This window comes from Pyrgilauda ruficollis, unplaced genomic scaffold, assembly GCF_017590135.1.
Source record: "Pyrgilauda ruficollis isolate IOZ18807 unplaced genomic scaffold, ASM1759013v1 scaffold5, whole genome shotgun sequence".
Lineage (NCBI taxonomy): Eukaryota > Metazoa > Chordata > Aves > Passeriformes > Passeridae > Pyrgilauda > Pyrgilauda ruficollis.
This window is the reverse complement of record NW_024526599.1, coordinates 15,538,501-15,564,927: the sequence shown is the minus strand read 5'-3', so window position 1 is coordinate 15,564,927 and position 26,427 is coordinate 15,538,501. Positions and strand designations below refer to the sequence as shown.

Sequence of the window (26,427 nt, the reverse complement as noted above, 5' to 3'; positions counted from 1 at the left end):
TGCATACCCTGTAAAGAAAAATAAAAAGAGCACAATTAAATAAAAAGAAAACTGCAATGACAACCAGCACATATATATAAGAACAGTACTCTGATATCAGTATTACAGGGAAAAGAAAATACCAAGCTGAAAATTCTGTAATGTTCACATGCTGAAATGGAAATCCTTTGTTTTGGGTAATCTCTTTATGGAATAATTATTAACATCTGTTAACATAGTGTTAACATCATGGTCCTGGAGAGAGAAGGGGTCCAAGAAAATGGATTGATTTTCTAAGGATCACCTCTTCCAAGCTCAAGAGTGGTCCATCCTCACATGCAGTGAAGAAGAGATGATCATCCCCCTCTACTCTGCACTGGGGAGGCTACAGATGGAGCACTGTGTCCACTCTGGCCTGCTCCCTACAAAAGAAACATGGATATACTGGAAAGAGTCCACTGAAGGGCCATGAATATGGTAAAGGGACTGGAGTTTTTGTCATATGAGGTGAGGCTAAACCTCAAGAAAGAAAAACTTGAGGCTAGGGGAGGATCTTGCTGGTGTGTAAATACCTATTTTGCAGAGAAAGATGGAGGCAAACCCTTCTTAACGAAAGGACAAGAGGACAAGAAAGGACAGACTGGAATACAGGGAACTCCCTTTAAACAAGAAAGCCAGAATCTCCTTTTGGATTCACTATTTACTTATTTGGTATATCTGATGTACTTAAAGAGCCAATTTCCTTAATGAAATGGGTTTAGAACCTGTATACCCTGTACACCAATAAAAAGAGTTGGTGAAACCTCAAATATAGTTAAAATGTGTATGTAGTTGGTAAAGGGTCCTAGACCTATCCTGATCCAAAGGAACACCAGGTTCCTTTGTTCCCCTGTGTAAGATACTCCAATATTTTCACTGTAGCTTTTGTTTATGCTCCTACTTCCATGTTACCTGTCTATTTTTCCCTACACAGTTCAGTTGAGACTGGGTCCCTATCTTTTCTGATCAGCTGGCAATAAGATGATTTCAGAGACAAATGTAGTCCCTGGATGTACAATGTGGTGAGCATCAAGGGGCATCAGAGGAGTGATACCCGGCACTACTGAGATACCTATTTAAATATTGTGTTCCTAGGACTTTTGCAATTTCATGTTGCTGACAGAATTCATGAAAAGGTATGAGACACAGAGAGAAAGAGATATTTTTCAGAGACTCTCTTTCCAGTGAAAGACAAGAGAAAACCAGTTCACTAAAGTTTCTTGGAGAAAGCACTAAAATGTGGTTTATGGCCTTTAGAAACCCAGATGTGGATAAATGTTCTAATAAAGGATTAACTAGCATAGTAGATAAAATAATAGTAAGCTTTGGTGTTTGGCAGATGGAAAATGAACACATTCAGGACACAGCATGAAATCACCAGTGCCTGAGATGGTGTATGCAATTCTACCTCACTTGTTTCTTTCATCCAAAATCCTGGACAAAATGCAAAAATAATTTGGCAGAGTCTGGCTGTGTCTACATGAGCACAAAGTGTGGTGCAATAGGAAGGAAGCAGGATAGCCTACCCATGGCAGAGCAGCTGATGTCCATGCTGCTTGTGCTCTGGGGCTTTACTCAGGTAGCTTTAGTGTGGTGCTAGAGACTCTGCGCCCATTAGCAGCAGCAGTCAGTGAGATGGACTCCTGGATTAAATGCTTTCACTTCCTTTCCTGAGGAAGGAATTTATTTTGAATTTCTGAGTCACTCCATAGCGTAAACCAAGTGCAGTTACGTGGAGACTATCAGCAGCTTCACAATTGCCCTCCTCCTTTGTGCTAAAAAGTGAATACAGGCTCCTTCCTTTCTTAAAACGCTGTTCTGTGGGAAGTCTTTGCCTGGTTTTTACTCAGTATAAACTGAAGCATTAGGACACAGTAGTTACCTTTATGTAAAATAAAAGTACCTAATTTGTAATTATAATTTATAGAATATTCTATATGTGTGTGTGTGTGTGTGTGTGTATATATATATATATGAAAGTGTACAGTCTTAACACCCCTACACACACTTAAAATAAATAATACCTAGGAAACATAGGGAAATTGTGGCAATGCAGAATGTGTAACATAGTGGGACTTTGACATGTGAGTTGATGATTTACACGTCTAACAGACTAATGCAGCACATAGCCAAACCAAAACCAGTTGAGGCAACTTAACTGCCATCCAGAGGGGCCTGGACGTACTTGAGAGGTGGAGCCATGAACCTCATAGAGCTCAACAAGGCCAAGTGCAAGGTCCTACATCTGGGTTGGAGCGATCCCAAGCATGAATACAGGCTGGGCAGAGAACAGATTGAGGTGTAGCACTGGGGAGAATGACTTGGGGGTGTTGGTGGATGAGAGGCTGGATGTGAGCCAGCAAATGTGCACTTGCAGAAAGAAAGTGCACACAGCCAAGTGTGTCCTGGGCTGCATCAAAAGGAGTGTGGCCAGCAGGGCATGGGACAGGATTCTGCTCCTGCACTGCTCTCATGAGACACCATCAGAATACTACAGCCGGCTCTGGGTCCCAAGCACATGATGGACATGGACATCCTCAAGCAGGTCCAGAGGAGGGCCATGAAGATGATCAGGGGCACTTCTCCTGTGAAGACAGGCTGAAGGAGCTGGGGTTGTTTAGCCTAGAGAAGGCTCTGGAGAAAAAGTACAGCAGCTTTCCAGTATCTGAAGGGAGGGCGTGGGGTCTGCAGGACAGTTGGAGAGGGACTAATTTTACACGGGCATTTAGTGATAGGAAAAGAGGTTATGGCTTTTAAAATGAAAGAGGGTGGGTTTAGATAGATCTGAACAAGAAGTTCTTTGCTATGACACCAGAACATGTCCCTGGAAATGTTCAAGGCCAGGCTGGATGAGGCTTTGATCAGCCTGGCGTAGTGCAAGGTGTCCCTGCCCATGGCAGAAGTATTGGAACTAGATGATCGCTAAGGTTCCTTCCAACCCAAACCATTCTATGATTCTGTGATAACTATCGGGGTCCTGATAAAGCCCCAGCTGCCTCAATATACCCCTCAAATTCACAGCACCTCGGCTCTGGAGAAAAAGTACAGCAGCTTTCCAGTATCTGAAGGGAGGGCGTGGGCTCTGCAGGACAGTTGGAGAGGGACTAATTTTACACGGGCATTTAGTGATAGGAAAAGAGGTTATGGCTTTTAAAATGAAAGAGGGTGGGTTTAGATAGATCTGAACAAGAAGTTCTTTGCTGTAACACCAGAACATGTCCCTGGAAATGTTCAAGGCCAGGCTGGATGAGGCTTTGATCAGCCTGGTGTAGTGAAAGGTGTCCCTGCCCATGGCAGAAGTATTGGAACTAGATGATCGCTAAGGTTCCTTCCAACCCAAACCATTCTATGATTCTGTGATAGATATCACAGAATATGATATCTGGGGTCCTGATAAAGCCCCAGCTGCCTCAATATACCCCTCAAATTCACAGCACCTCACAAAAAAAAGTTTGGCAGAGGTAAGCAACAAATTGCAACAAGGTCGTTGTCCTCTTCCAACACCTTTATACTTCAACATATGTCCTTTTAGCATATTTATACCGGATGCAGATGTCCTTTCGGAAGCCGTAAGAAAGCCCTTGCTTTGCAAGCTGTCACGTCAGACCTGTACGGTGTTAAGTGGCAGTAGTGGCAATGCTCCCTCAGCTCCCTGTGCATCTCTGTCATTTGTGCCCGCACAGTACAACGTTTCCACCGCCCTCCCCGCGGGTTTGTGTGAGTTGCTGTGGGCAGGGGCAAGGGAAGGGGGAGGGACGAGACACAGACACGGAGAAGGCCGAGTCGCAGCCCCCGCCGGGCGGCGCGGACGGGCGGAGGAGGCGGAGGCGGAGGAGGAGGAGGAGGCGGAGGCGGGCTCAAGACACGCACACGCCGCTCCCGCCGTGCTCGCCTTAAATAGGGCGGCGCCGAGGAGGCGCGCACAGCCGTGGTCGCTGCTGCTGCCGGGAGGTGAGCGGGGTTTGGGGGCTCTGTTGTCGTCGGGGCCGGGGGCCGTCAGGGACGCGCCGCCGAGGGAGGCGGCTGGGCCTGCCGGAGCGGCCGCCGCGGGCTGGGGTGCTCTGCGCGGCCGCTGTCACCGCGGGGCCGAGCGGTCCCGTCCTATCCCGCCGCCGATCCCTGTAGGCTGGCTGTGCGGGGCCGCGGGGCTTTCCTTCCCGGCCCGCAGTGGGATCAGCGTCCCCCGGAGCCGGCTTGGCTTCCCCTCGCGCAGAAGCCTTCAGGAAAGCGTAGCTGTCTGTCTCCGGCCTCCCCCCGGCGCTGCAGCAGCTCGGGCTGGCCGGGCATTGTTCGGCGCCGGCGCTGCCCTCCAGCCCGGCTCGGCTCGGCCTGGCGCGGGGTGAGCGGCTCGGCCGGGCCGAGCAGCAGGTAGCGGGCTGGGCAGCGCGGTGCTGCCTGCTGACCCCGGGGCTTCGCGTTCGTTTAGCTGCCGGACTTTGCCTTCAAGTAGGTTGTTCTTTCGGGCATGAATGCAGCATGTACTTGATACAGCTTTTTTTTTCCTTCTTTCTTTAAAGCAGTTTAGAGTGCGTATGGAAATGCAGCGTGAGCCAAACTGCCCTAAAATGGAAGGTTGAGTGGCTTTGACTTTGCAGGCCTCCTCTGCTGCTGGGTAGGACTTGCAGTGCTACAGCACAGAGATTTAGCCTGGTTACCCGACGCTTTTGTTCTAGGATGCATATATTTCTTGTTCCTGTTGAACAGGAATTACAACACTTGAAGCCTTCTAAATTTCTAAACGGCATGTCTGTGAGCTGTTTGGAGTATTATGGACACCCTCTTGGACTATGTAATCTAAACATATGCCTGACTTGGGCTAGCATCTGAGATATGATGGTCAGGTTCTGTGATAGGAAAGAACAGACCTCATCCAAGTGGTGTTAATAGATTTCCTTTTTCATCTGCATTGCTTTACAGGGAATCCTGCACTCTTCTGAGCCTGGTCAGGAAAGTTGATTGTTGCCTTTTTGCTTTGGAACGTGCTCTCAAACTCACAAGCTGAGGTTTCTCAGCCCCAGGATTTGGATCAGGTTTCTTGCATCAAGAAATTGAATATAAGAGGGCATTGAGTTTACTGAAAAATACCTGTGTCTTCCTCTTGCAACAATAGCAGTATTAATAATGCAAAAACTGATACATGGAGTTCCTCATGAACTCTTGCTGTTACTGCCTTTTTAAAGCTTAAGGATGTGTAGCTTGCTTGTATTGGGATGGGGAAATGTTTAAAAGATGGCTGATGGGAAAAATCTAAAGCTTGTCATTACAAGTAGCTGTTGTGTGTAGTGTTATCAATTCAAGGTCTTAAGCAAACAGCCTTAGCCTAGTCTGAGGACTGCATGATTATGATGAATTTACAAAGGTAGCTTCTAAATTTGGTAGATGGTGTTTTACAACTACAACTTGGGCAACATGAGGTTGGAAGTAAGTCTTCAGTTTTTGAGAAGGAAACCCCCAAGGAAGCAAAAGGAAGCCTTTTGCTTCAAGGACAAGTACAAGGTTGATATTGGTAGAAAAAACAAACCCAGCAATTTGTAGTGAATGGTAAGACAACTTTGACATATTTTTGTGGGTAAGTGACTTGCCTCTTTTTTGAGCGAAGTCTGTGTAGCTGGTTCTCCTATCTCCTTGCTTCACTAGAAAGGAATACTTTGTGGGATTTTTGGGAGGAGGCAGAGGTGGGTTGTACCTTCCCTGTTTTGTGTGTGTTGCTCTCCAGTGGAGCAGAGTAAAAGCTTTGTTTTCTCTTTCTTATCCTTCCAAAAAACCAACACTTTTACTAAAGTAAACAACAGAAGGTAATAATAGATTTGTGTTTTGTTTTTCTTGATAATATGGTTGATGGAATTGGGTAGACTGAAGAAAACTAATGGTGTGATATTTTTTGAATGTGCGGCAGAGACAAGAGAGATGTTCTGGCCCAAGGGATACATTGCTTGATAAATTGGGCTTCTGGTGGTCTTATGAACAGACTGCCTGCCATATCCTGCTTCTCTGCTATGCTGAATTAAAAGTTCAGATATGTTAAATATTTCACTATGGTAAATATAAGCAGTGGTAACTCCCTAGAAATCCTCACAAGTAAGAGAGATGGTGGTTTATTCATTGGTGGATGGTTTTGTGGGGGAGTTGACAATGCTGTGTGGCTCAGGGAAGCTCTGCTGTACAGTGTTGACCTTTACAGGCTGTAGGCTGAACCCTGTCTGCGGATGTGGGGCTTGCATTTCCGCAGATCCCACCTGACTCCTGAAACAAGGACACTTGATAGCATAAGGCTTCTGCTCTCTTGCTGCCTTTCGTGTTCAGAGTTACTCATCTGCACATGGTAAAATATGATTCCCTACCCCTGGCAGGGAGTTTGGAGCTAGATAATGTTTTAGGTCTTTTTCAAACCAAACCATTGTATGATAGTAATTTTTTTTTTGTTAGTATTTGAATCTTGGTAGTACTGGTAGTTAGCTCAAAACTGATTGAAAACAGCTTGCATGATTTTATAGAGATGTAGAGGAAAAATGGAATTTGCTTTTGTAGTTGAACCATTTAAGTGTTATAGCAGAAGTGCATGATATCCTATTTCCAGAAGAGGATTTCTCCCTTTTTTTTATGAATTACTGTTCTTGAACCCAGAACTCTTAAGCTTTTTAGTTTGATACTGCATGTACCATGTTTGGAAATTTGGCTTTTGCAGTCAGACTGCAATAATAGCCTGGTAAGGTTGAATTAGTTTCCTAGGAAAGCAAGAAGAAAATGCTTACTATCACTGACTCGGAGTAGATGTAGGCATACTTTAATATCTGAGGTCAAAAGATTGTTCTGTTTGTCATAGTATTTTTTGGGCTGCTGGTTTTGGGAGGTCACTCAGTGAACCAATTGCTTCTCATAAGTACTTCGTGATCTTCTAGTCTGAATGTTAAGGGTTATGTTTTTTGTAACAACCTGCTGGATGTAAACCCTGTGCAGTGCAGTGGGGCTTAGTGTGCCTGACCCAGGTTGCCTTTGATGAGAGTTCAGGTATCAGAAATATGAGTGACACACTCCTTCTCACAGAGTCTCAAGTGAGCACTTAAACCATGTGTTAGCTTGTTATTGCATACTGGGCTTTGTGAATAGTAGCCTTTTCCTGGGAGGAGTAGAATGAATAAGTTGGTATGATCTACTCAGCTTGAGTATGATCTACTCAGCTTTAGTAGATCATAACAGAAAAAAAGCTCTTTGGTTCTGTATGGTGGTTTTCATCTAAATGGTGTTTGGAATGACACTAGATTGACAGAGTAGTGCCATGATGTACTTGCAAATCAGAGTTGCAGGGATGCAATTCTAACGAATAGCAGTGTAGGCTGAAAAATATTTGCAGGCATCTCATCTGGTTTTCGGAGATGAGAAACCAGTAAGACTGCTTAGTGCCATGTTGTGTGTGTATAGGCATGGATTAAAGGTAACTTAAACTGATCATTCTCTGAAAGGTTTCAGTAATAAGTGTTGGTTTTCCTTTATACCAAATGTTGTTGGAGGACTGTAATTGCACAAAAGGCATAGAGCAGATTCTTGTCACGTGTTTCAACTCCTGAACTGAAATAAACTCCAGTGACCTCACCAGTGTGCACTCAAATTACTTACTGGACATCACTGAGAGGCAAGAATCCAGGTGGAGTTCCACTTGATTGCAAGGGGACTGAGGCCAAATGTCTGAGGACAGGCCTGTGACTTTCCTCTCTGTTCTGTGAACAGAACATTGACACACCAGTTTCAGATTGAGTGCTCCTTAAAGGTTGCAGCAGAAGCCTTAACTTTGATTGCACTTTATGAAGTAAGTCACTGTGTCCTAACTTAAGGGTCTGAATCCAGCTTGTAGATTGTTTCCCTCCAGTTCTGCCTTGTCCCAAATGCAGAAACAGAATCTGAACCAGTAGAGGCACCCTACACCCTAGTGCATGATGTCCCATGGTTGTTGAAAGCCTGACTTAGGGAGCTGAAGAGGAGTTGGATGAGAGGTGTGAATATTAAGGACCTGGTGGTTCTTCCTGCCTGGGATGTGTTCCTTATTTAACAGTTGTGTAGTTCTTTCCTCTTCACTCTTGCAGGAAGGTAAATATGTCAGTTACTGCTTTAAAAGAGGAGTTTATAGCTCTCATGCTTGGCTGGGTGAGCTAGGTGATTTCTGGGTAAGATTTTTTTTTTTTTTAAGTTGGGGATGGGCCATGGGAGTGAGGCAGAGGTGGTGGAGGAGGAGGTCATAGTAGTGGATTAGACAGTTCAATGTATTTGGTTTGTTCAGACATTTTCTCTGGCTGAGGAGTCCTGTGTGACTCCTCATATATGACATGACAGGCTGCACCACAGTAGGCATCTTGCTGTACTGTTTGTTATACAGGGCTTAAACTGGGGTTTCTTCTTCAGGTCTCAAATACCAAAGCTCCTTTTCTGTATCTTGAAGGTGGTTGTAGTTTGCTTGCTGGTTAGTTTGGCTATGTTACAGGTGTTTGCAAGGCCTCAGTCAGATTCCCCTCTGACTGTAGGACAGGCAGAAAATCCTGGGAGGATTTGTAGCCAGTGTTTACAGTTTTGTGCTTAATGTATTGTATTACAGTAGTCCACCCTCTTCCCCAGCTGTGCTGTTGTGTTTCCTTGTGGGAGCTAATGGCTATCTGGTCATTGAAATGAGAGTTGATCTAGTTGAAAACTAGCATCACAAATAATACAGAAAGATTGTTTGCCAGATCACCTCCCTTGTGACTGCCTGGCTAGTGTGGAAAGGGTTGTGGCAGCATGTTACCTAGGACAGGTTGGACTGACTCAAATTTAAGGTGATTGTAAATGCACTCTGAGATTAGGATTATGTATTCTATTCAGACAAAAGGATTTCTCAGGTTAATAGCCAAAGCTATTTGTTCTACCTGTTTTTTATACATAATAAAGGGGCTAGAACATAATTCTGGACTTGTTCTTTTAAAGACTGAGTGGAGAAGGGCTTAAGAAAAAGAGGTCCATGGGAGCTGTGAAGTGTAACCTGTAAGAGTAAGTAAAACAAAAAACAGACTGCAGTGGCAGGTAGCTGTCAGGACAACTTAAAGGTATGTGGGTGGCTGGTTCCCTGTTTCAGCATATCATAATGAAAACATCTTTGTGCTATATTGCTCATAATAAGAGATAGGCGACTTGTCTCATGGATTTCTCCTCCCTGCAAGAGGCTGTAGAAATAACACAGCCTGTTCTTTTATACCATGTGATGAACCTGCCTTTATGGCAGTGCTAGTGTGTTGTTTATCTAAATATTAGAATAGAGAGAAAGAAAGGCCATTGGTTCTTGGGGTTGTTTTCTTTGCAATACAGAAGCTGATGGCTGCTCTCCTGTTCTCTTCCGTTGCACTCGAACGATGTCTGGCTATGGATAGACAATAGGCAGGCTGCTGCCCACTGTAAATAGACCATTGTACGCCGAGAGTAGGAGCAGCAAAGAACGGCAGAGCCCTGCCAACTTGGGTCGTTGCCTTGAGATACTGGCTGTGCTGTAAAGAATGAGCCTTGGGTGCTGCAGGGTGGGTGAGTGTGAGCAGAGAGAGCTGGTTTTCTCTGAAACTTGCAGAACTCCTTAGCCAGATTGATATGGTGAGTTCAGAGGGGTGCCTTCTTGGGCCCTGCTGGGGGAATTGTTTCTCTGGAGTTGGTCAAGACAGCTGTCTTGTTACCCAAACTGCTTTCCTTCTGGTCTTTTAGAAAAAAAAAAAAAAAAGACCAAGGTCTACTGATTGCATTAAGAAAGAAGTGCTTTTGACCTCAAATGTTAATTCTGCTCTTTCCCCCCAATACGTGTAGCAATCTGAGCATTACAGACTGGTACTTTTCTTTGGCATCTCCTTCCTTTTGGTCTTCAGCTGTCTCTCACACTGGGGCTTAGTTTGAGCCTGTCCCTTGTGCTCCAGATCCTGCTTGGTAAGAAGTAATTGCAGGACTAGATTTGTGAAGAGAGCATGGCTTTTTTTACGTGTCTTGAGTGAGCAACTTAGCTGGGCCGTTCCTTGAGGAAAACGACGGAAAGCTAGATGCAAACTCCACTGTGAAGATCTTTATATGTCAGTGTGAAGGTTCTAAACCATTCTCCTTGGTCATGATAAAAACCCAGGACGTCTGATGCTGGAGCATGAGCCAAGTAAATGCTGAGATGACTTGAAGGCTGGAAGGCATTGAAGCTTCTTTTTTTGATGGGGTATATTTGGATGCATATGTTAAGAATGCAAATTTATTGTCTTGGTTACACCTGGCTTTGCCCTAAATGCAGAAGACAAGCTCATATGACTTAACAGATTAGTTAGTGTTAAAGCTTGGAATGGCTTAGTCTTGCAGAAAACTGTGTCCTCACCTTGTCTTTTGTGTGGATGAGGCAGAAAGTATAATAAGATATTATCTCAATATAAACATAAGCAGCAAACTGTATCATTGTATACCTGATAACTTGAGGTATAACTGCTCAAGAAAAGTTTTATATTGCAGGCTTCCCTAGAAACAACTGGTCAAGGAAATGAAAATCAGAGGTGTGTATCTCTTCACCCAGGCTGAAATCATTGCCAATCCTTGACTATAATGGGACTGTTGTGTGAATTAAATGATGTTTACTTCAGTTCTTGTTACCTGTAAAGGCATCACAGCCTTTTGAGTAATTGAAATTACATTGCATTCCTAAATCATAGTGTGTGTTCAGGACACTTCATGACTAATGCAGACAGGAAAGCAGTTTTATAAGTCAAAGGTCCTCATTGTGGAGCTTGAGGAAAGAGTTAAGCTTGCTCTTAGCCATTACCCACATCATAGACCCCCTTGTCTAGTTTCATAATGTGGTGTCTATGATAACTGTGAAATTAACTTTTAAGTCCAGACTTCCTCGTTGGTGTATGAGGTTTTTTATTCTTACTGTTCAACGGTGTGTAGTAAAACTTAAGAAGTAATTTTCACACCTGCAATGCTAATGAATGTGATTAGGTGCATAAAAAGCAGCTGCATGGTGATCATAACTGTTAAGTCAATAACTGATCCTTTTTTAAAAAAGGAAGATGAAGAGCTTGTTTATGTATTCAGTTCACCTCTACCTTCTATTGCCATATCCCGATGTGTTGTGGGTTTTGATTGTAGTCTGTTGTATATCACTGTGCAAATAAGAGAAAGGCATTTCTGTAGTGACCCTGCACTGCCTGTCAAGGTGATGCAGCCCTGTGCCCTAAGGCTATGCCAGAAAACTGGGGGAGAGAGAGCAGTGCCTGCTGGCTGGGGATTACTCTGTGCGTCTAGGACTGTTCCAGAGATGGAACTTGATTCCATCCTGACTGCCCCCATCTATGACCTTCAGCCTGTCCTGTTAACATTGTGAAATTCAGCATGGGCCCTTTGAGCTAATTGTATTACTATTTTGCTGTCTCTAGCAAATCTTGTCCAAATACTGGTTAGACTTTTTGTGAACTAGACCACATTTCTGTTGTCTGGCTGAATAACTGATTGCACCAGTAAGGATTTCAAGGTCAGACTGTAAACTAGAGATTTTCCTGTAGAAATATGAAATGTTAACCAGGTATAGTTGGTCCTAAAACTTATAAATGTAATTCTGCACGCTTGGGTTTCAGAGTCTTGCATGTCACCGTTCTGCAGCGATGGCTCCTTACACAGTATGACTGTAGCTGTTAGCTACCTCTTTTGACATGCTCTAGGACATTTGTTTAATTCTGTTGTCCGTAGGAAATGGCTAGGACCTAAATTACCGAAGTAAATACCTCTCTTTGTTCTTCAAGCGAGCGGGGCAGCGTTGCCAGCCGTCGCTGTGTGTCGGGGGGCCGTGCCGGTGTCGGGGCCCGCGGGTGCCCTTGAGCGCGGTGGGGTGAGCGCTGCCGGCTGCCATTGGCCCCGCGCGGGCCGGCTGCTCCCGCTCACCTCTCCCCTAGTGGGCATCGGCCGGGGGTTTGGCATGTGACAGATCCCGGGAGACCTTGGCTGTAGAGGAGAGCACCAGCTGAGCGGACTGCAATCCCTTTTTTTTTTTTTTTCTGCAGCTGGTTCTTGCTGTGGAATATCCGTGTCAGTGAGTGCTGGCAGGGAGCAGCCTCTTCCAGCTCTTCTTCTGTGCGAACGTGACAAATCAAATGTGCTTCCTGTGCATGATTATATTGCTGCGTGCTGCTGCCGTGGGCCTCATTTGCCACTGCTTTAGTCTGCCTCATGACCAGAGATAAATTGCTGGCACGGTGCTGGGAGAAATAGGAAACTTGCTAAGTACCATGGAGGAGCTATGGGAGGATGTTGGCTTTGAAAGCAGCTTGTTGTACTGACCTTTCTGTGCGTGTCTGAAGGGAGAGTAGAAAGGAGTTTATTTTACTGGACATAGGAAAGGAAAAATCATGTTCCTGCTATGCTCCTATAGGATTGGGATACTCTGTTACATGCAGGCAAGATAACATACCTCCCTGCCCTTCATTTCCCAGGCTTACTTCCCTGCTTGATGACTGTTTAAACAATCTTACAGTACATCTACTCTATAAAAAACTATTTTGCTTTTGTGAAATTCGCTCCTTTAAAAAAAGGTCTTAATTTTTTTGAAATTTGAGTGCAGTCTCTGCTGAAAGCAATACTAAAACCCTGAAGAAATTCCACCTTCTCAGCCCCACCTATTTTTCTAGAGTATGAGCTAATAATTCCTTGCTTACTTATTGCAGCACAGGTATCTAAAGATTTTGCCTGCCTAGTGGCAGATCAAGTTATTTTGACAGTGGGAAGCCGGTAGGACAAAGCATACATCACTGCCCTACAGCAACAGCAAATCAAAAGTGGATTTCAGGTTTTTTTGTGCAACTTTTTTTCATACCAACAGATTCCAGCATTGGAACAACTGCACTGAACTGCAATGCAAGCACATGAGTTGTTCAGATACCTACGAATGCCAGAACTTGGGGATGTCAGACAGTATGTGCGCACCCTTCCGACAAATACCCTGATGGGCTTCGGTGCTTTTGCAGCTCTCACGACCTATTGGTATGCAACAAGACCAAAAGCAATAAAACCACCATGTGATTTAGCAATGCAGTCTGTGGAAGTAGAGGTAAGTGCCACTTGATGGATGCTGTAGTTCACTGAAGTTTGAGCCCTAAATGCAACATTGAGAGAGACCAAACACTTGATTTACATTAGGGTGTTTCTAAACCTGTAGTGTGGGGAGAGTACTTTCTGAAATGTGGCTTGAACTCATTATTTTGGCTTTCTGAATTTGAAAACCAGCTTGAGGCCTGAGGAAATAACTTATCACAGGAGAAGTCTCTGCGGAGACAACTGAGCTTCTGATCTCACTAGTGACAGAACTTGTTCATATTAGAATTGACACAGTGTAGTTTTCAATTCCTGGCCACATGATGACCTGTTAAATTAGGTCTTGGGGTCAGAGTATGTATATTGGTATATACTGATTAGGCTAATAACTCTTCTGTTATTTTTAGAGTATAATAGCTGACACATGAGACTTTATATTGTGTTACAAGCATCAGGAGGGTACTAATTGTCCTCAGCTGATCTGTGGAAAGAAATACTAGTATGCCAAGAGATCCCAGCCATAGAGTATGTTGAAATTAAACTGGCCATCTGATAAACTCTGGATGTTAGCTTAGCTTTTGTCTTACAATTTTTGGCAGCAGAGTTACTTTTAGGTGGTGGCTTTTAAAAAGTGAAGTCAAATAGAAGAAGAGTCTGAGTGGGAAAAACTGTTGCTTTGTGAGCAAATACAGACAACAGGTTACAAGATTGGTGTTTTTGGGCGTTGTTTTATTGATTCTCTTGCTCACTACAGAGTCAAATACTAATTCTTTCAAGAGTGTTCTCTTTCCTCAGGACAGACAAGATTTTCTCCTTTTGAAGGAAGGAGTTTTGGACTTTGAGAGGAGTTGTGATCTTTGAGAGATAATTAGAAAACGTAGAATTTACAAGCTGACAGCTTCTTGCCTTACTGATGATAGTCAGAGACTACTACTATAGGTTTCTATGCATATATGTGTACTTGGAACTGAAGTCTCCCTTTACACTACATTCTTCTGCGTGGATAGACTGCATCTAGTTGTCTTATATCAAATGAATTAACATGACTCTTGTGCTTAAGACCAGATGTAACTACAAACTGATGTAAACAAATGTGGCAGAGTTTGAAACTTACAGTAGGTCAGCTTCATGAACTCTAGCAAACTCCTGTCATTACTTCAAATTGGGTACTTTTTTCAATGTTTTATACTGTTGAGATTGAAGAATGACACATTAGTTGGCCCTTCCATTCACTTTTACTTCCTCATCTTCTCAGTGGAGCATACAGCAAGTGTAGGGACACATCACGTTACTGTAGCAAACAGTGTTCTGCTACGAGAAATACACAAAAGGGAAACAAAAAGAATGCAGTCACAATGTGATAATTGCCCAAAAACCCTATGTTCAAGCAACGCGTAGAGTAAGGATCTAGAAGTTAGATTTCATTTCTTGGTGAGCTTTTCCAAGTCCGTCAGCAGGTGTGTAGACAACGGGTAGAATAGTCTTGTAAACCAGTGCATCTTTGTTGCTGGAATGAGCTCGCAGTGCAAGTTTTCCAGCTGTGGAGTGCCTCATTAGGCAGTGTAGACTTCAGCAGATTTTGGGGGGCATTGCATTTTAAGATGGTAAGACAGTAGCTTTTAGCTGTCCATAAATCCCATGACAAATGCTTATTTGCTTGAGACTTTTGACAGCAGTCTCAGTTCACTCCCTTTACTTCTTCAAGTTAAATTATTTGTCACTGTTGGATTCTGAGATTGAAATCATTGTTTGGCGGTATGAGACTTCACTAAGCTACTTAATGCATCATTGATCCAATTACACTAATTGGCTCTCTGATCAGAGCAAGATAGGTGTAACAGTATTATTTTTCACTGCTTCTTTAGAAAATGTTTTAATGGGCTAAATACTAGTAAGACTTAAATGAAAAACACCTGAATGTGTTAGCATGTTGCAGTGAGAAGAGCTCAAACTTAGATAGTATCTTGAAATGAGTAGGATCTGTCCAATTTTGTTTTCATTAAGGGTTGTAGCTGAACTGTTAATAATTTTTAAAATGGTGATCAAATGAGAATGTATGCTTTGAATCAAGTTTCAAGTGTATGTTGGAATTGCTACTCCTGTAACAGTAACAAGACTTAATTACAGTGCTCAGGATTCAGCTTCTCACTACATTTAACTACATATACTCCATTTATACTACATTTATACATGTAGTATACTCTATAGATACTACATCTAACTTCACATACTCCATTTTCTTATGTACATATTAAGGTGGGTGGTCACTTCTACAGGGAAAAAAAAAATCAAATACTGCTCTGAAATTGTCTAAGCATTTTTTTTTCTGCCTGAACAACACAATTTTAAAAGTCCTGAGCAGTTGCTCCAAAAAAGGCATGTCAGAAGGCAATGCCTCTTTGCTACTGTTTTGCTATCTAGTCTACCTGTTCATTTACAGAAAGAAATTTGAACTAGAAATAAGCTTTTACATAATTCTTACTTGTGACATAACTTTGTTAGATGTCAAGGAAATAAGTGAGGTCATTGACTGGAGGGTTTCTAGATGTTCCGATATTGTATCTTCATAACTTCATATGGGAGAAAGAAGATCCTATTTACTGTTGTTCTAGCTCACTTCCCATGTCTCCAAAGTTTTTATTTAGTAGGCCAGCACCCCATGACCCATTTTAACAATCTCTGGATGAGCAAAAAGATTGCACATGTAGTTGAAAATGAGTGCAAAGAGTTACTGAAGTGGCAGGGATACATTGCACTGGACCAGGTTGCCCAGAGCCACTATCAGCCTGGCCTTGAACACTTCCAGGGATGTCATCCACATCTGGATCTGCCTGTAGATTGCTTTCTTTCCACTGGTGACTAACAGCTGAATAACTTTGGCTGTTGATTTTGTGTGCAGGTGTATGGCTGTCAAATATATTAAATCTTGCTTTAAAAAAAAATTGTCTCAACTTATGCTATGTAGAAGAATAGGATAGAAATAAAATATTAGGATGTCAGTATTTTCTAGAAGTAAGACTGGATTTGATTGGCTTTTTTGTTCCCTTAAGAAAAGATATTCAAATATAGAGAGAAGTATTCAACTCGTAAAAACTTTGTCTTCTCATGTTCTTCTGATCCAATACCAGAATTCTAGCATGCCTTGTCTTTCAAGAATCACTTGTTTACACGTGTGCTTATCTCCCTATCAATGATCAGTTTTACATGCTGTATGCTTTCTTAGGGAGTAGCATGCTTAAAATTACATGGCTGGTTTGAAAACTCTGGTTTATACTGCTTGCTGCTCAGAATAAGTATGTTGGTGACCTAAGCACCCCTTGCTAGTATACTTTCCCTCTCAGATAAAGGGAAATTTCTCTCCTCTCTGGGACATGGTGGAGTCTACAGTGTGTTTTGACATTACTGCTGTCCTAAGAAGCATGTGTCAACAAGAAGTAAACCCATGGCTTGAACAAAAACAGTTACTTTATATGACCCAAATAGGCCTTGATAGAGTAATATATACTCTGTTGTAGAATAAATCTGTTTCCTTCAGATGCTGCTATTTTTAGCCAATGCCAAGGTTTTACTTAATGACTAGCACTTGATGTGCAGTAGGTTAATTTCCTGCAAGTCCCTGAGCTGCTGCAAGGGCTGTTTTACACAAGTAACTAGCATCTGTTCTCAAATTAATCAGATTTTATTGTCTGGCTACTTTAAGAACACTTATTAAAACTAACAACCCTTTTGAGTGCTTATCTTTTTACTGGACAGATCTACTAGATGCCATTGAAACTAACCTGTGTAAAGTCAGCCAAACATTCCAGTCCTGGAATTCAGATACTTGGTGGTAATGACCAGTGATTTTTAAAAAAGTTTGCTGCAAACAGAACTTTCCCTCATATTGCACAAACATTCTGGATAAAGGACCATTTGGACTACGTCTTAAAACAGGAGTTCTTGCTGCTTTCAAGCAAAATGTAGATGAGTAAATTTAGACCTTGCATTATGCACCTTCAGCATATCTGGGAGTATTTCACTGCATCAATAATGTTGAACTCCTTATGGCCGTCACACAAAGAGCTGGGTGTTTTTCTGAAAAACTTTTATTCTAAGACTGTTGAAAATCCAATTAATTCTACTTTACTATAGGGAAAAGAACAAAGTAAGTAAAACTGAAAGTTGTTTGTTTTCCCCTTACTGAAAGCTTAAAAGAACCAATGGGAACTTTACAACAGCAGACTGTTAAGAGTTTCTCTGTTCTCAGAAGGACAGTGCCATCAGTCTTGTATCTAAGCAGTGTACTGTCTGATAACTTATCTTTAAATTTGGTTAGTGCCTCAGGCCCTGAAAAAATTGCTTTTGTGGTGCTGTGGAATAGGGCATGTAAACAAAACAGTAGTAGCCCACATGAGGAGAAACAAATACTTCTTGACTCTTGCTGAGGAATGGCTTAAGCTATTGTATTTCACCTGATGTAGGAATTATAGCACGTCAGACGTGGTACATGTGATACACTGCACTTGTTGATGTTACCCGTGGCCATGGTAACAAGCTACATTGTGTGATCTTTCTTAGATTAGCTCCAGAGTGGCAACACTGGGAAAATCTATACGATGACCTTGATTATCCAAGATCTGAGAACCCAGTGAAATAAAGCAAGCAGTCTTGCTTTTCTTTCCAGGCAGAGACATGTACTAGTGATCTGTTAATTTCCTGTAGAGTAGATATTGGTCTGAGAGCAAGTGTACTCTTGAATTTCTAATGTTACAAATTTTTAGAGGTAAGCCACTCATTAACTTGTTCTGGGTCATGTTCACAGTGTACGTTTCTGCTTACTGTCAAAGGAGTGGCAAGCACTGCATTACTCATACTGTTTTGCTAAAACAAGTTAGGCTTGTTTTAGTGTGAAAATATTCTTTTCCTCTCTGTGCCTTTTATGTGCTAGCTGATTTCTATAGACGTGGGTAATATGACATCTTCTGTACACAAACCTGTATTTATGTAGCTTGTACATGAACAGGGGATGTCTGGTCTTCCAGGATACTTTGAGAACAGGAGAAGAACCTGTGACTACATATGAACAGATTTTAGTTGTGGAGGATAGACTAACTAAATCTGTGCCTGAATTATCTAGGGTTTGACTTTCTGAAAGAGCCAGAAATTGATTATGCTGATAGAGAAAATCTTATGCAGTGTTTACTCAAGACCCTCTGTTTAACTAGCTGGGTTGTTCCTGATGAAAACTTGCTTGTAGGTATCTCTCATCATAACAGGACTAATTAACAACTGTGGCCTAATAGTAATTGCATAATTGTAGTTTATGAAACTTGATTGCTCTCTATAAAATGAGGTTATTTAATCAGTCACTCTAAAAAAGGCATTGTTATAGCTGAATTATTAGATCTTTATATTGACTTCCAGTTTTAACTTCTAAGTGCTCAACAGCTGAAAAAAAAGGTGATTTCAATTTTCAAGATAGTATTGTCTTGACTGTACTTAAATAAATCAGGAGGAAAACCTTTTTTGTAAGATACAACTTTTAATTGGATTAAAGGGCTCTATCTGGAGCAAAATATTTTGCTTATGAGAACACTTGTTCAGTGTATTGGTGACCATGCTTAAAATAATTTAAGGTTTGAAACGACATATTGAAGTGTGATTACGTTCTGTCATCTTAATTAGAAAAATATATTGGGATTGCACCACTAATATTCTGTCTAGACTGCTCTGAGGCTGGATTTAGGAAGCTGGATGAAATTAATTATGGTCTATACTGCACTAGTAGAGTAAAATATTTCTCAAGAAAATGTTTTTGACAAAATGCCCCTTGTTAGACTTTACTGTTCTCATTTGTTCTGTGCTATCATAGGTAGCTGAGGAATAAGACTTTGCCTGGCAGGTTTTGGGTAATGTAGGGAGCAGTTTGACTCTTGAAACCATATCCTGGAAAACCTTGCATAGTTCTCAAGTTCTCTCAAGAAGAATATTCCTTCAAGCCAACAAGGGTTTCTGACCTTTCAAATTGCTTTCCTTAGGGCGGTGAGCATGCTCGAAGGTCCTCGCTTCTCAACAGCGATGAACTGTTGTCGTACTACTATGATGATGTGAGAACAGTTTATGATATTTTCCAAAGGGGTTTACAAGTATCAAGTAAGTCTAAAATTAAAGATAATATTTTAAATATGTCAGGAACTATGTATTTGAAGTCTTTTGAAATGCAGCTGGGCATAGGGGGTCTCTGTATAGCAATATGATGAATGTACTGGATGTGAACTTTCTTGAGGACAAATTCAACTGCTATTTTGTGAACAGATTTCTGTAAATAGAGTCAGTGCTGCATTCCTTGGCCGATACTGACTTTGTTGCCTCTGTCCTTTCTCAGCTTCCTTCCCTGCACCCTTGAAAAAACCCATTTGTCATCTGAAAGTGTCTGCTGAGAATCTAGGGGCTTAACACCAAGAGTGGTGTCAGGACAGAGGAGTTGGGTTGAATTTTGAGTAACTATTGGTTTTTTTTTTTTTTAGATAATGGTCCATGTCTTGGTTTTAGAAAACCAAACCAGCCATATGAATGGATCTCTTATAAAGAGGTAAGTAATCTTACTGCTAGACTTGCTTTTTGCTTGCTGAGACCATTGATATAACATCCAGTAATGTGATATAACAAATTTGAGTTATTTATATGTTTTAAAGTGGTAGCAGAATATTGCAGAAAGATTCTAGTTCCTATTACAGTGTCTTAAAGGAACAGCCTTAAATATGTGCAAAGGAGAGAAAGAAGAGCACCTCCTGCACTTGTTTTATGAACTCCAAAAAATTCTGAAATAAAACTGCTATCTTGGCATCTCAATGCTGAATTGTTTAGAACTTGGGTGAAGCAGCAGCTTTGAAGTAATGTTCCGGGGCTCAGACTGTGCTTGCTTCCAAGAGGCTCACTTTACACTAGAAGTTCTGTCTACAGGTGTTGTTTGGGCTTCCTGATGCCTTGTCTGCCTAGTCCGAATGAGGCTGTATAGGGTGCTAGCAGATATGCTTTGAACTAGCAGCATGCTGCTTCTTCATCCCTGAAAATACCTGTATGCAAATCTCTGTTAACAGCTGTGTGCACTTGGGTTGTTCCTGATTTAATCAGTTGGTCTTCAAATTTGCATAAACCTTGCCTATTGCATACTGTTAAGGTCATTAAACACCTTCTGTGTGTAACAGAGCTCACTTTTTTCCCAAGGTGACTCTGCTGTGAATCTGTTAGGCGCAACCTGTTTTATTAAAGCTTTGCTTTTGAGGTCATGCGAGTAACGTGGTTTCAAGTCATGTGCTATACAAAAAGAATTTAGAAAATTGCCTTCCTAAGCTTTGTTAATAGAACTAAGTGGGTTTTGCCTCCTTGTTCTATTTTTTTTGAAGGGAGAAATGCTATTCCCATAGGCACTGAATGAAGTAAAAGGAGGATGTATTTAATGCCTGTGATTAAACAGAAATATTATGTTTAATTGTTCCAGGGTCACTTCTTGGGTTTAACACAGATGCAGCAAAACAGTCTTTTCTGTGTTTGTGTGCTGAACTTCTAAACTTATACTTAACAGTTTCAAGTCTGATTGGATCAAGTGCTGCATATTGTGTAATAATTATAATCAGTGCCATGTAATGGCACTGCAATATTTAGGTTATCATTCCTAGAGGGCATCCAAAATATCCTAAAAAACTTCTCTCTCATTCATACCAATTAATAATTGTTGAAGAGAGTTAGCAATTATGAGCTTGCCCTTACTTTTTTACTTTTTTTGTTCTTCCTCTTTTTTTTGCTTCCAGGTTTCAGACAGAGCTGAGTATGTGGGCTCTGCATTACTCCACCGAGGCTTTAAACCATCTCATGTTCAGTATATAGGAATCTTTTCGCAAAACAGACCTGAGGTAATTAAACTAACATTTTATGTATTTATGGTCTGGCCATTACTAAAATGGCCTCCTCCTTTATCTCTTGGCAGTGTATTTCCCTACTGAGAGCCCATTTGGTGTCAGGAAAAGCCTAAAGACTGATATTGTAGACCCATGAGCCATAGACATGGCACCTTTTAGCTAAGAACCAAAACTGGTAGTTGATACAATGGTTAATGCATATATTGTTGTATTTTGGTTGGGTTTTTTTGTTTTTTTCCTGTAGAATGCAGAAGGCTGGAGAGCAGAAAAAATCAGGGAATTCAGAAGAACTTAACTAATTATGTTGTTTCCATGTTATAGAGGTGGCTTGTTTAATAGGAAGTGGATGTGCTTCTTAGTGTATGTGAACACTACTTGGTTTCTCTTAAAAAGTAACATTGGAGAACCTAGATAGTTGAGAGTGGTAGGAAGTCACAAGGAGGTGTTTAAACTTTTAAAACATCAAGGAACACTTAGTGATTAAATATTTGGACAAAAATGTGTTAAGGTGGTAATTCTGTTTCTTCCAGGGGCCCTGGGCACAAAGATTCTGGGAGGGGAAAGCTACTGCTGAAGGCAAAAATGGGAAATTAATTTAATAAAAATGGGTAGAAAGACTGAAAGTAGCACAATTAAAAATCACCTGAGACAACCATGGGGATATTTAGGTTAATAGTGCCTATCCATTTTAACCCATAAAGTGGTTCTAGATTGCCCTTTCTAAAAACATTATGAAATATTCAGTAAGTATATATTCTCTAGATTTGTTTATTAAATCTCTTTTATAGGACTGAATTTCTCTAACCTAGGTTTGTGTTTGGTAGTTTGAGCTAGTACTTGCTTCACTGAGCGAGTTCAGTGTAAACCTATATTAAAACAGGGTATTAGTTCTTACCCTTTATCAAAAGGATGCTGTCCCTCTTGATTAAACACTCCTGTTTGTGTTTGCCATTATCAAAGGACATCCACAGTTCTGACAGGGTTAGAAGTTCTCTGTCTTGGTCTCTTGCTGTCAATAAAAGGCAAGCTGTATGACAAGTAACTGTGGCTTCCTTCTTTCTCTCTCAGGTTATAACCTAAGAAACTCCTGAGCTCTTGGGTTTTCCTGATGGAATTCTATTTCTAACAGCTGTAGATATTTCTGTAATAAAGAAGGCTGGAATATATTCAGTTAGGAAGCTGTTAAATGGCATGGAGCTACAGACTCTACCATTCAGCTTCCTGTGCATACAACATGGTGAACTGGAAGTAAAAAAGGGAGACATGTTTTTGTTGTGCCAATTTGAATTGTTTCTCTGTAGATCTAAGTGTGCATGGTCTCTGCTGGGTTAGAGAATTTCTGAAGGAGAGCATGGAGTTTTGCTCTTGGATCACAGAAATAAAATGCTTAAGTTGTATTGCTTTGAGTTGGTTCAGGAATGAGATGAAAAGATTTTTTTTTTAACCAGCAATTTTAAATCTAGGATTTTCCCTGCTCAAAACTACTGGATGGGTGTTGTGACATCCCAGTCATAATCACTAATCCAGACAGGAGTATATGTGCAGATATTTTTTTGTGTGAAGTTATTCACATTTGTTATTTCAGGGAACAACTGCTGGGGAAATCCCCTAATGGGGAAAATCCTAGCAAAAACAAAACTTGGATTTGTAAATAAAAGTATTACTTTCTTTGAGTTCTGGGAAGAGTCATCTCTTCTGGAAGTGGGAGGTTTGTTTTGGATTGAGAGAAAACAAAACAATGAAGTATGGTTTTCCCTAACAGAAGATCAGAACCATGTGAGAAAAGAAACTAAAAGTCTGACTGTCTATATTAGTACTAGTTGCTTGCTTGGGCTTTGAGAGAACTCAAGTGTCATGTTTTGATATTTACGTTTACTCATAATTTTAGATGCAAAATGGAAAAAAGTGGCTTGGTAGCCCAGAAAATAAAGTTGCTGGCTGTACTGTTGAGAATGATTGCAGGAGTTGTTGGAGGCTGCAACAGGAAGCTTTTATGGCTGTGTGCAGCTTCTGAAGTCTTTGTAGTAGACCCCACCCTATTAAAATCTAAACTTCTGGCTGCTGAACAGCAGCACAGCTGCTCCCTTGTTGCATATCCTGGAGGATATGTTTAGCAAGAACTATTCAGTGGACCCTTTCATGGCTATTATAAATGTGCCTGCTTAGACGTACAAGTATGTGTAATGTCTTCATGAAAGTCTAGTTACCTGTTAGCTGGCCTTGCACTAGTTTTATAAGAGGTCTTTTTGGACAAGAGGTGTACAACTTGCCCATTGCATGAATGCTGTCAGAAATTTCCTGTGTTTAAGGCTATCTGAATCAATAGAGTACTTTGGGAAACTGGCCTGTAATAAACAGTTTGTAAAACTGAGATTTGGCAACTTTAACATAGTCTCTGTTAGATATTTTATGGAATAATCAGCTGAATCATGTTTAACTTGTCATCATGTGGGGGTGAGGTAGCTGCTTGTCCTGAAAAGCCCTGGAAAGTGTAACAGTTTGAGAGAGGGGAAAGGAAACACCCTTGTTAGTGCAAGTCTTGTTGAATTGTAAGTTCTGCTAAGTCTTTAAAGATGCATGCTGTTTTGTTCCTGTCATTTGGACTGACTAAAGGTACTGAGAATTTTTGTCAATCTTTGATGGGAAAATCAGAAATGTTCCAGTTGTATTTGCCTCTTCATATGTCTGGAGGCTCTTATTTGAGAAGTTGCATGCTATTCTGCATTTTGGTGTAGCTAGTTGGTTACTAACTACACCCAAGAGTTACTCTCAGAAAAAAAGAATTGCATTACTGTCTTACCTTGATGATACTTTGGATTAAAATAGGTCGGCTGTAAAGCACAACTCACATAACACATTATAAGGCTGCAATATTCATTTATTGAGTACTATACTCATTAGCAGGTAAATCCTTCTTACTGCAGCTTGCAGGGATGTAATTGGATTTTTTAATAGGAGTCTTCCTATAAAGAAGAATGGTTAGTCTTGAGAAATGCTGAGAAACTTTCTGGGGCTGACTCTCCAAAGGACTTTTACTTTAATTGCATGTGTCACATGTCTGACCATCAAATGAGATGTATATAATGTAGGGATAGCAATACTGTGTGTATATAAATTTAACGTGTGGTCAAGACATAAGTGAGTCCTTCACTGATTCATGGTAATAAGGAAAATTGAAAGCTTTGCCTACCTCAATAACATAAAACCAATAAAAAGGACTGTACTCTTGCTCAAAGTCTGTTAGTAGGTAAACTAAGGAGACAGTTAACGTTAACTGCTTTTTTCAAAAGTACTTAATATTACTTTTAGGGATAGGGTTGAATTTTATTAGATTCTTCCCTATAGCTTTTTATTATTTGGGGATTTTTTTCTTCCTTCCACAGATAAAAATAGAGTATGTCTTCAAAGAGAAAAAACAATACAAACTGCCACTTTCTTAAAAGACTTGTCCATGTGAGCTGTGTCCTATTAGCTTCCTTGTTAGATTTTAAAAATTAATCTTTCTTGGAGGTCTGTTACAATAAGCACAACATAGTGACTTTCATCTCTTCTCTTTGTGCAGTGGGTCATCATTGAACAGGCATGCTATGCATTCTCCATGGTGGTGGTGCCACTCTATGATACACTGGGAGCTGAAGCTATTACATACATTGTGAACAGAGGTAGGACACTTGCAGTAGCTCAGCAACTGAATATATGGTGGCAGAGCTGAGCGAGGGCAGAACTGTAGCCTTCTTCAGAAAAGCCTTCTATTGCAACATACTGAAGTATGGATCTAGTCTAAACTGAACTTGTCATGTTGATAATATAGTTCTTTTTCATCAGCTGACTTGTCATTGGTTTTCTGTGACAAACCTGACAAGGCCAGAGTTCTGCTAGCCAGTGTGGAAAAGGGAGAAACTCCAATACTCAACACCATTGTTATCATGGATTCTTTTGGTGTGGATCTTGTGGAGCGTGGTAAAAAATGTGGTGTGGAAGTCTTCAGCATGAGAGAAATAGAGGTAAGAAGGCCTAACCTGCTTAACTGCTTTAATCCCGATTACTTGCCATGGATTAGTTTCAAAATCCTTAACTATCTCTTGGATTGAAGTTTACACAAAAATATAAAAAATAATAGGAGGAAAACAACTTGCTAATGGTATTTCACAATGCTCAAAGTAAAGAAGTGGATATACCAAGATGACAACATGAACGCTTATTAATATAGTCCAAGATTGAACACTAGATCTGAGTGTTAAGGCTTGCCCATGTGAAGCATAATGTGATAATTATATACTGTGACTGATATTTCAGAAATTCTTACTTCAAGAAGAGCCTGTGTAGGTTTTGTCTTGTGAAAAATGGCACTTTTCCCTGTACACTGAATCTACAAGGTGTTTCCTGAGGAGAAGGAACATGTCAGTCAGCCTCTTACAGGATAAGGTTATGGTGATACAGGGGAATGAGCTTTCAGGCTTTGGAAGTAGCAATCACTTTAATTAACCACCTGATGTCAAGTCTTGGTTTTGCTTGTAGTTTTTGTCTGTGTAGCTCTTATGCAAGTTTATTTCATAACTTGACTGACTTGGAGAGCCCTCTTCCAGGATCAAATTGCATGAAGTACATCTTTGCTCTGAGATTATGAAATTGGGTTTAGCTTGCTTTTAGCTGCATGTAGCACTGATGGAAGGCTTGGCTGACTAGACTTGGACTATGTCCAGATAAATGTACTTGTCTTGTGCAGGTGTCAGTAACTGGTACAAAATGCCTCATTTCACTGAACTTGTTTTCATAGCAGTTAAGACAGCTGTGTTAATAGGGCCACCTTCTGGTAAAAAATGTCAGCACACCTTCTTTCAAAAGATTGACTGGCAAACTGGCCTCAGTAAGAGTGTCAGGTTAAAATGGGGCTAAAAATGTGAAGTAGGGCTAGAGTTAAATAGCTTACAGTTCACTGACCAAAGGGTTGAGTTAAACATAGAAAAAGTGGCCCAACTGTAAGTTGTTAGACTAGAATGAGTTTCTTTGCTTGAGTTGAACTGCAGTTTTGGACAGAGGAAGATGCTTTCCACTGGATCTTTTGGCTACGGAAAAACAAAACTGAGGGTAAATGTTGTCTTTACAAAAGATGTTTGTATGCTTAAGTAGTGATGTTCAGTAGTACTATATAGCTCTTATTTCATTAATGCAAACATCAAGTGTTAAGTAATAGGTGTTCCAAGAGCCTTTTGTTTAAATCTCTGATGAGAAGTTAGAGGCAAACTTAAATAATTGTAATAGTCCTTCAGTGAACAAGAAAGTTTTGTTACTTTTTTTTAAGGGGCTAGAGACTTATGGTGTCTCCTGAAAGGTAACTATGAGCTGTTTAGGAGCTTAGACTAGAATGACTATTTCTAGCTTTGAGTAGTTGTTTTCTGGATTTCTGGCTTGAGCTTATTGCTCAGCTGTGCATGAGTTTTGTGAACTGTTCCTC

At 41.0% G+C, this 26,427-nt stretch overlaps 1 protein-coding gene across 1 annotated transcript in view; it reads left to right on the top strand.

Annotated features, from left to right (window-relative positions):
• Nucleotides 1–3,841: 3,841 nt before the first annotated feature.
• Nucleotides 3,842–26,427, top strand: part of ACSL1 (acyl-CoA synthetase long chain family member 1) — a 38,253-nt gene continuing 15,667 nt past the window's right edge. The window contains exons 1-7 of the mRNA XM_041479797.1: nt 3,842–3,969; nt 12,863–13,090; nt 19,092–19,206; nt 19,581–19,645; nt 20,865–20,966; nt 24,535–24,634; nt 24,798–24,976. Of these exons, the coding sequence (XP_041335731.1) occupies nt 12,896–13,090; nt 19,092–19,206; nt 19,581–19,645; nt 20,865–20,966; nt 24,535–24,634; nt 24,798–24,976 (756 nt within the window). The 5' untranslated portion in view covers nt 3,842–3,969; nt 12,863–12,895. The remainder of the gene's footprint in view (nt 3,970–12,862; nt 13,091–19,091; nt 19,207–19,580; nt 19,646–20,864; nt 20,967–24,534; nt 24,635–24,797; nt 24,977–26,427) is intronic.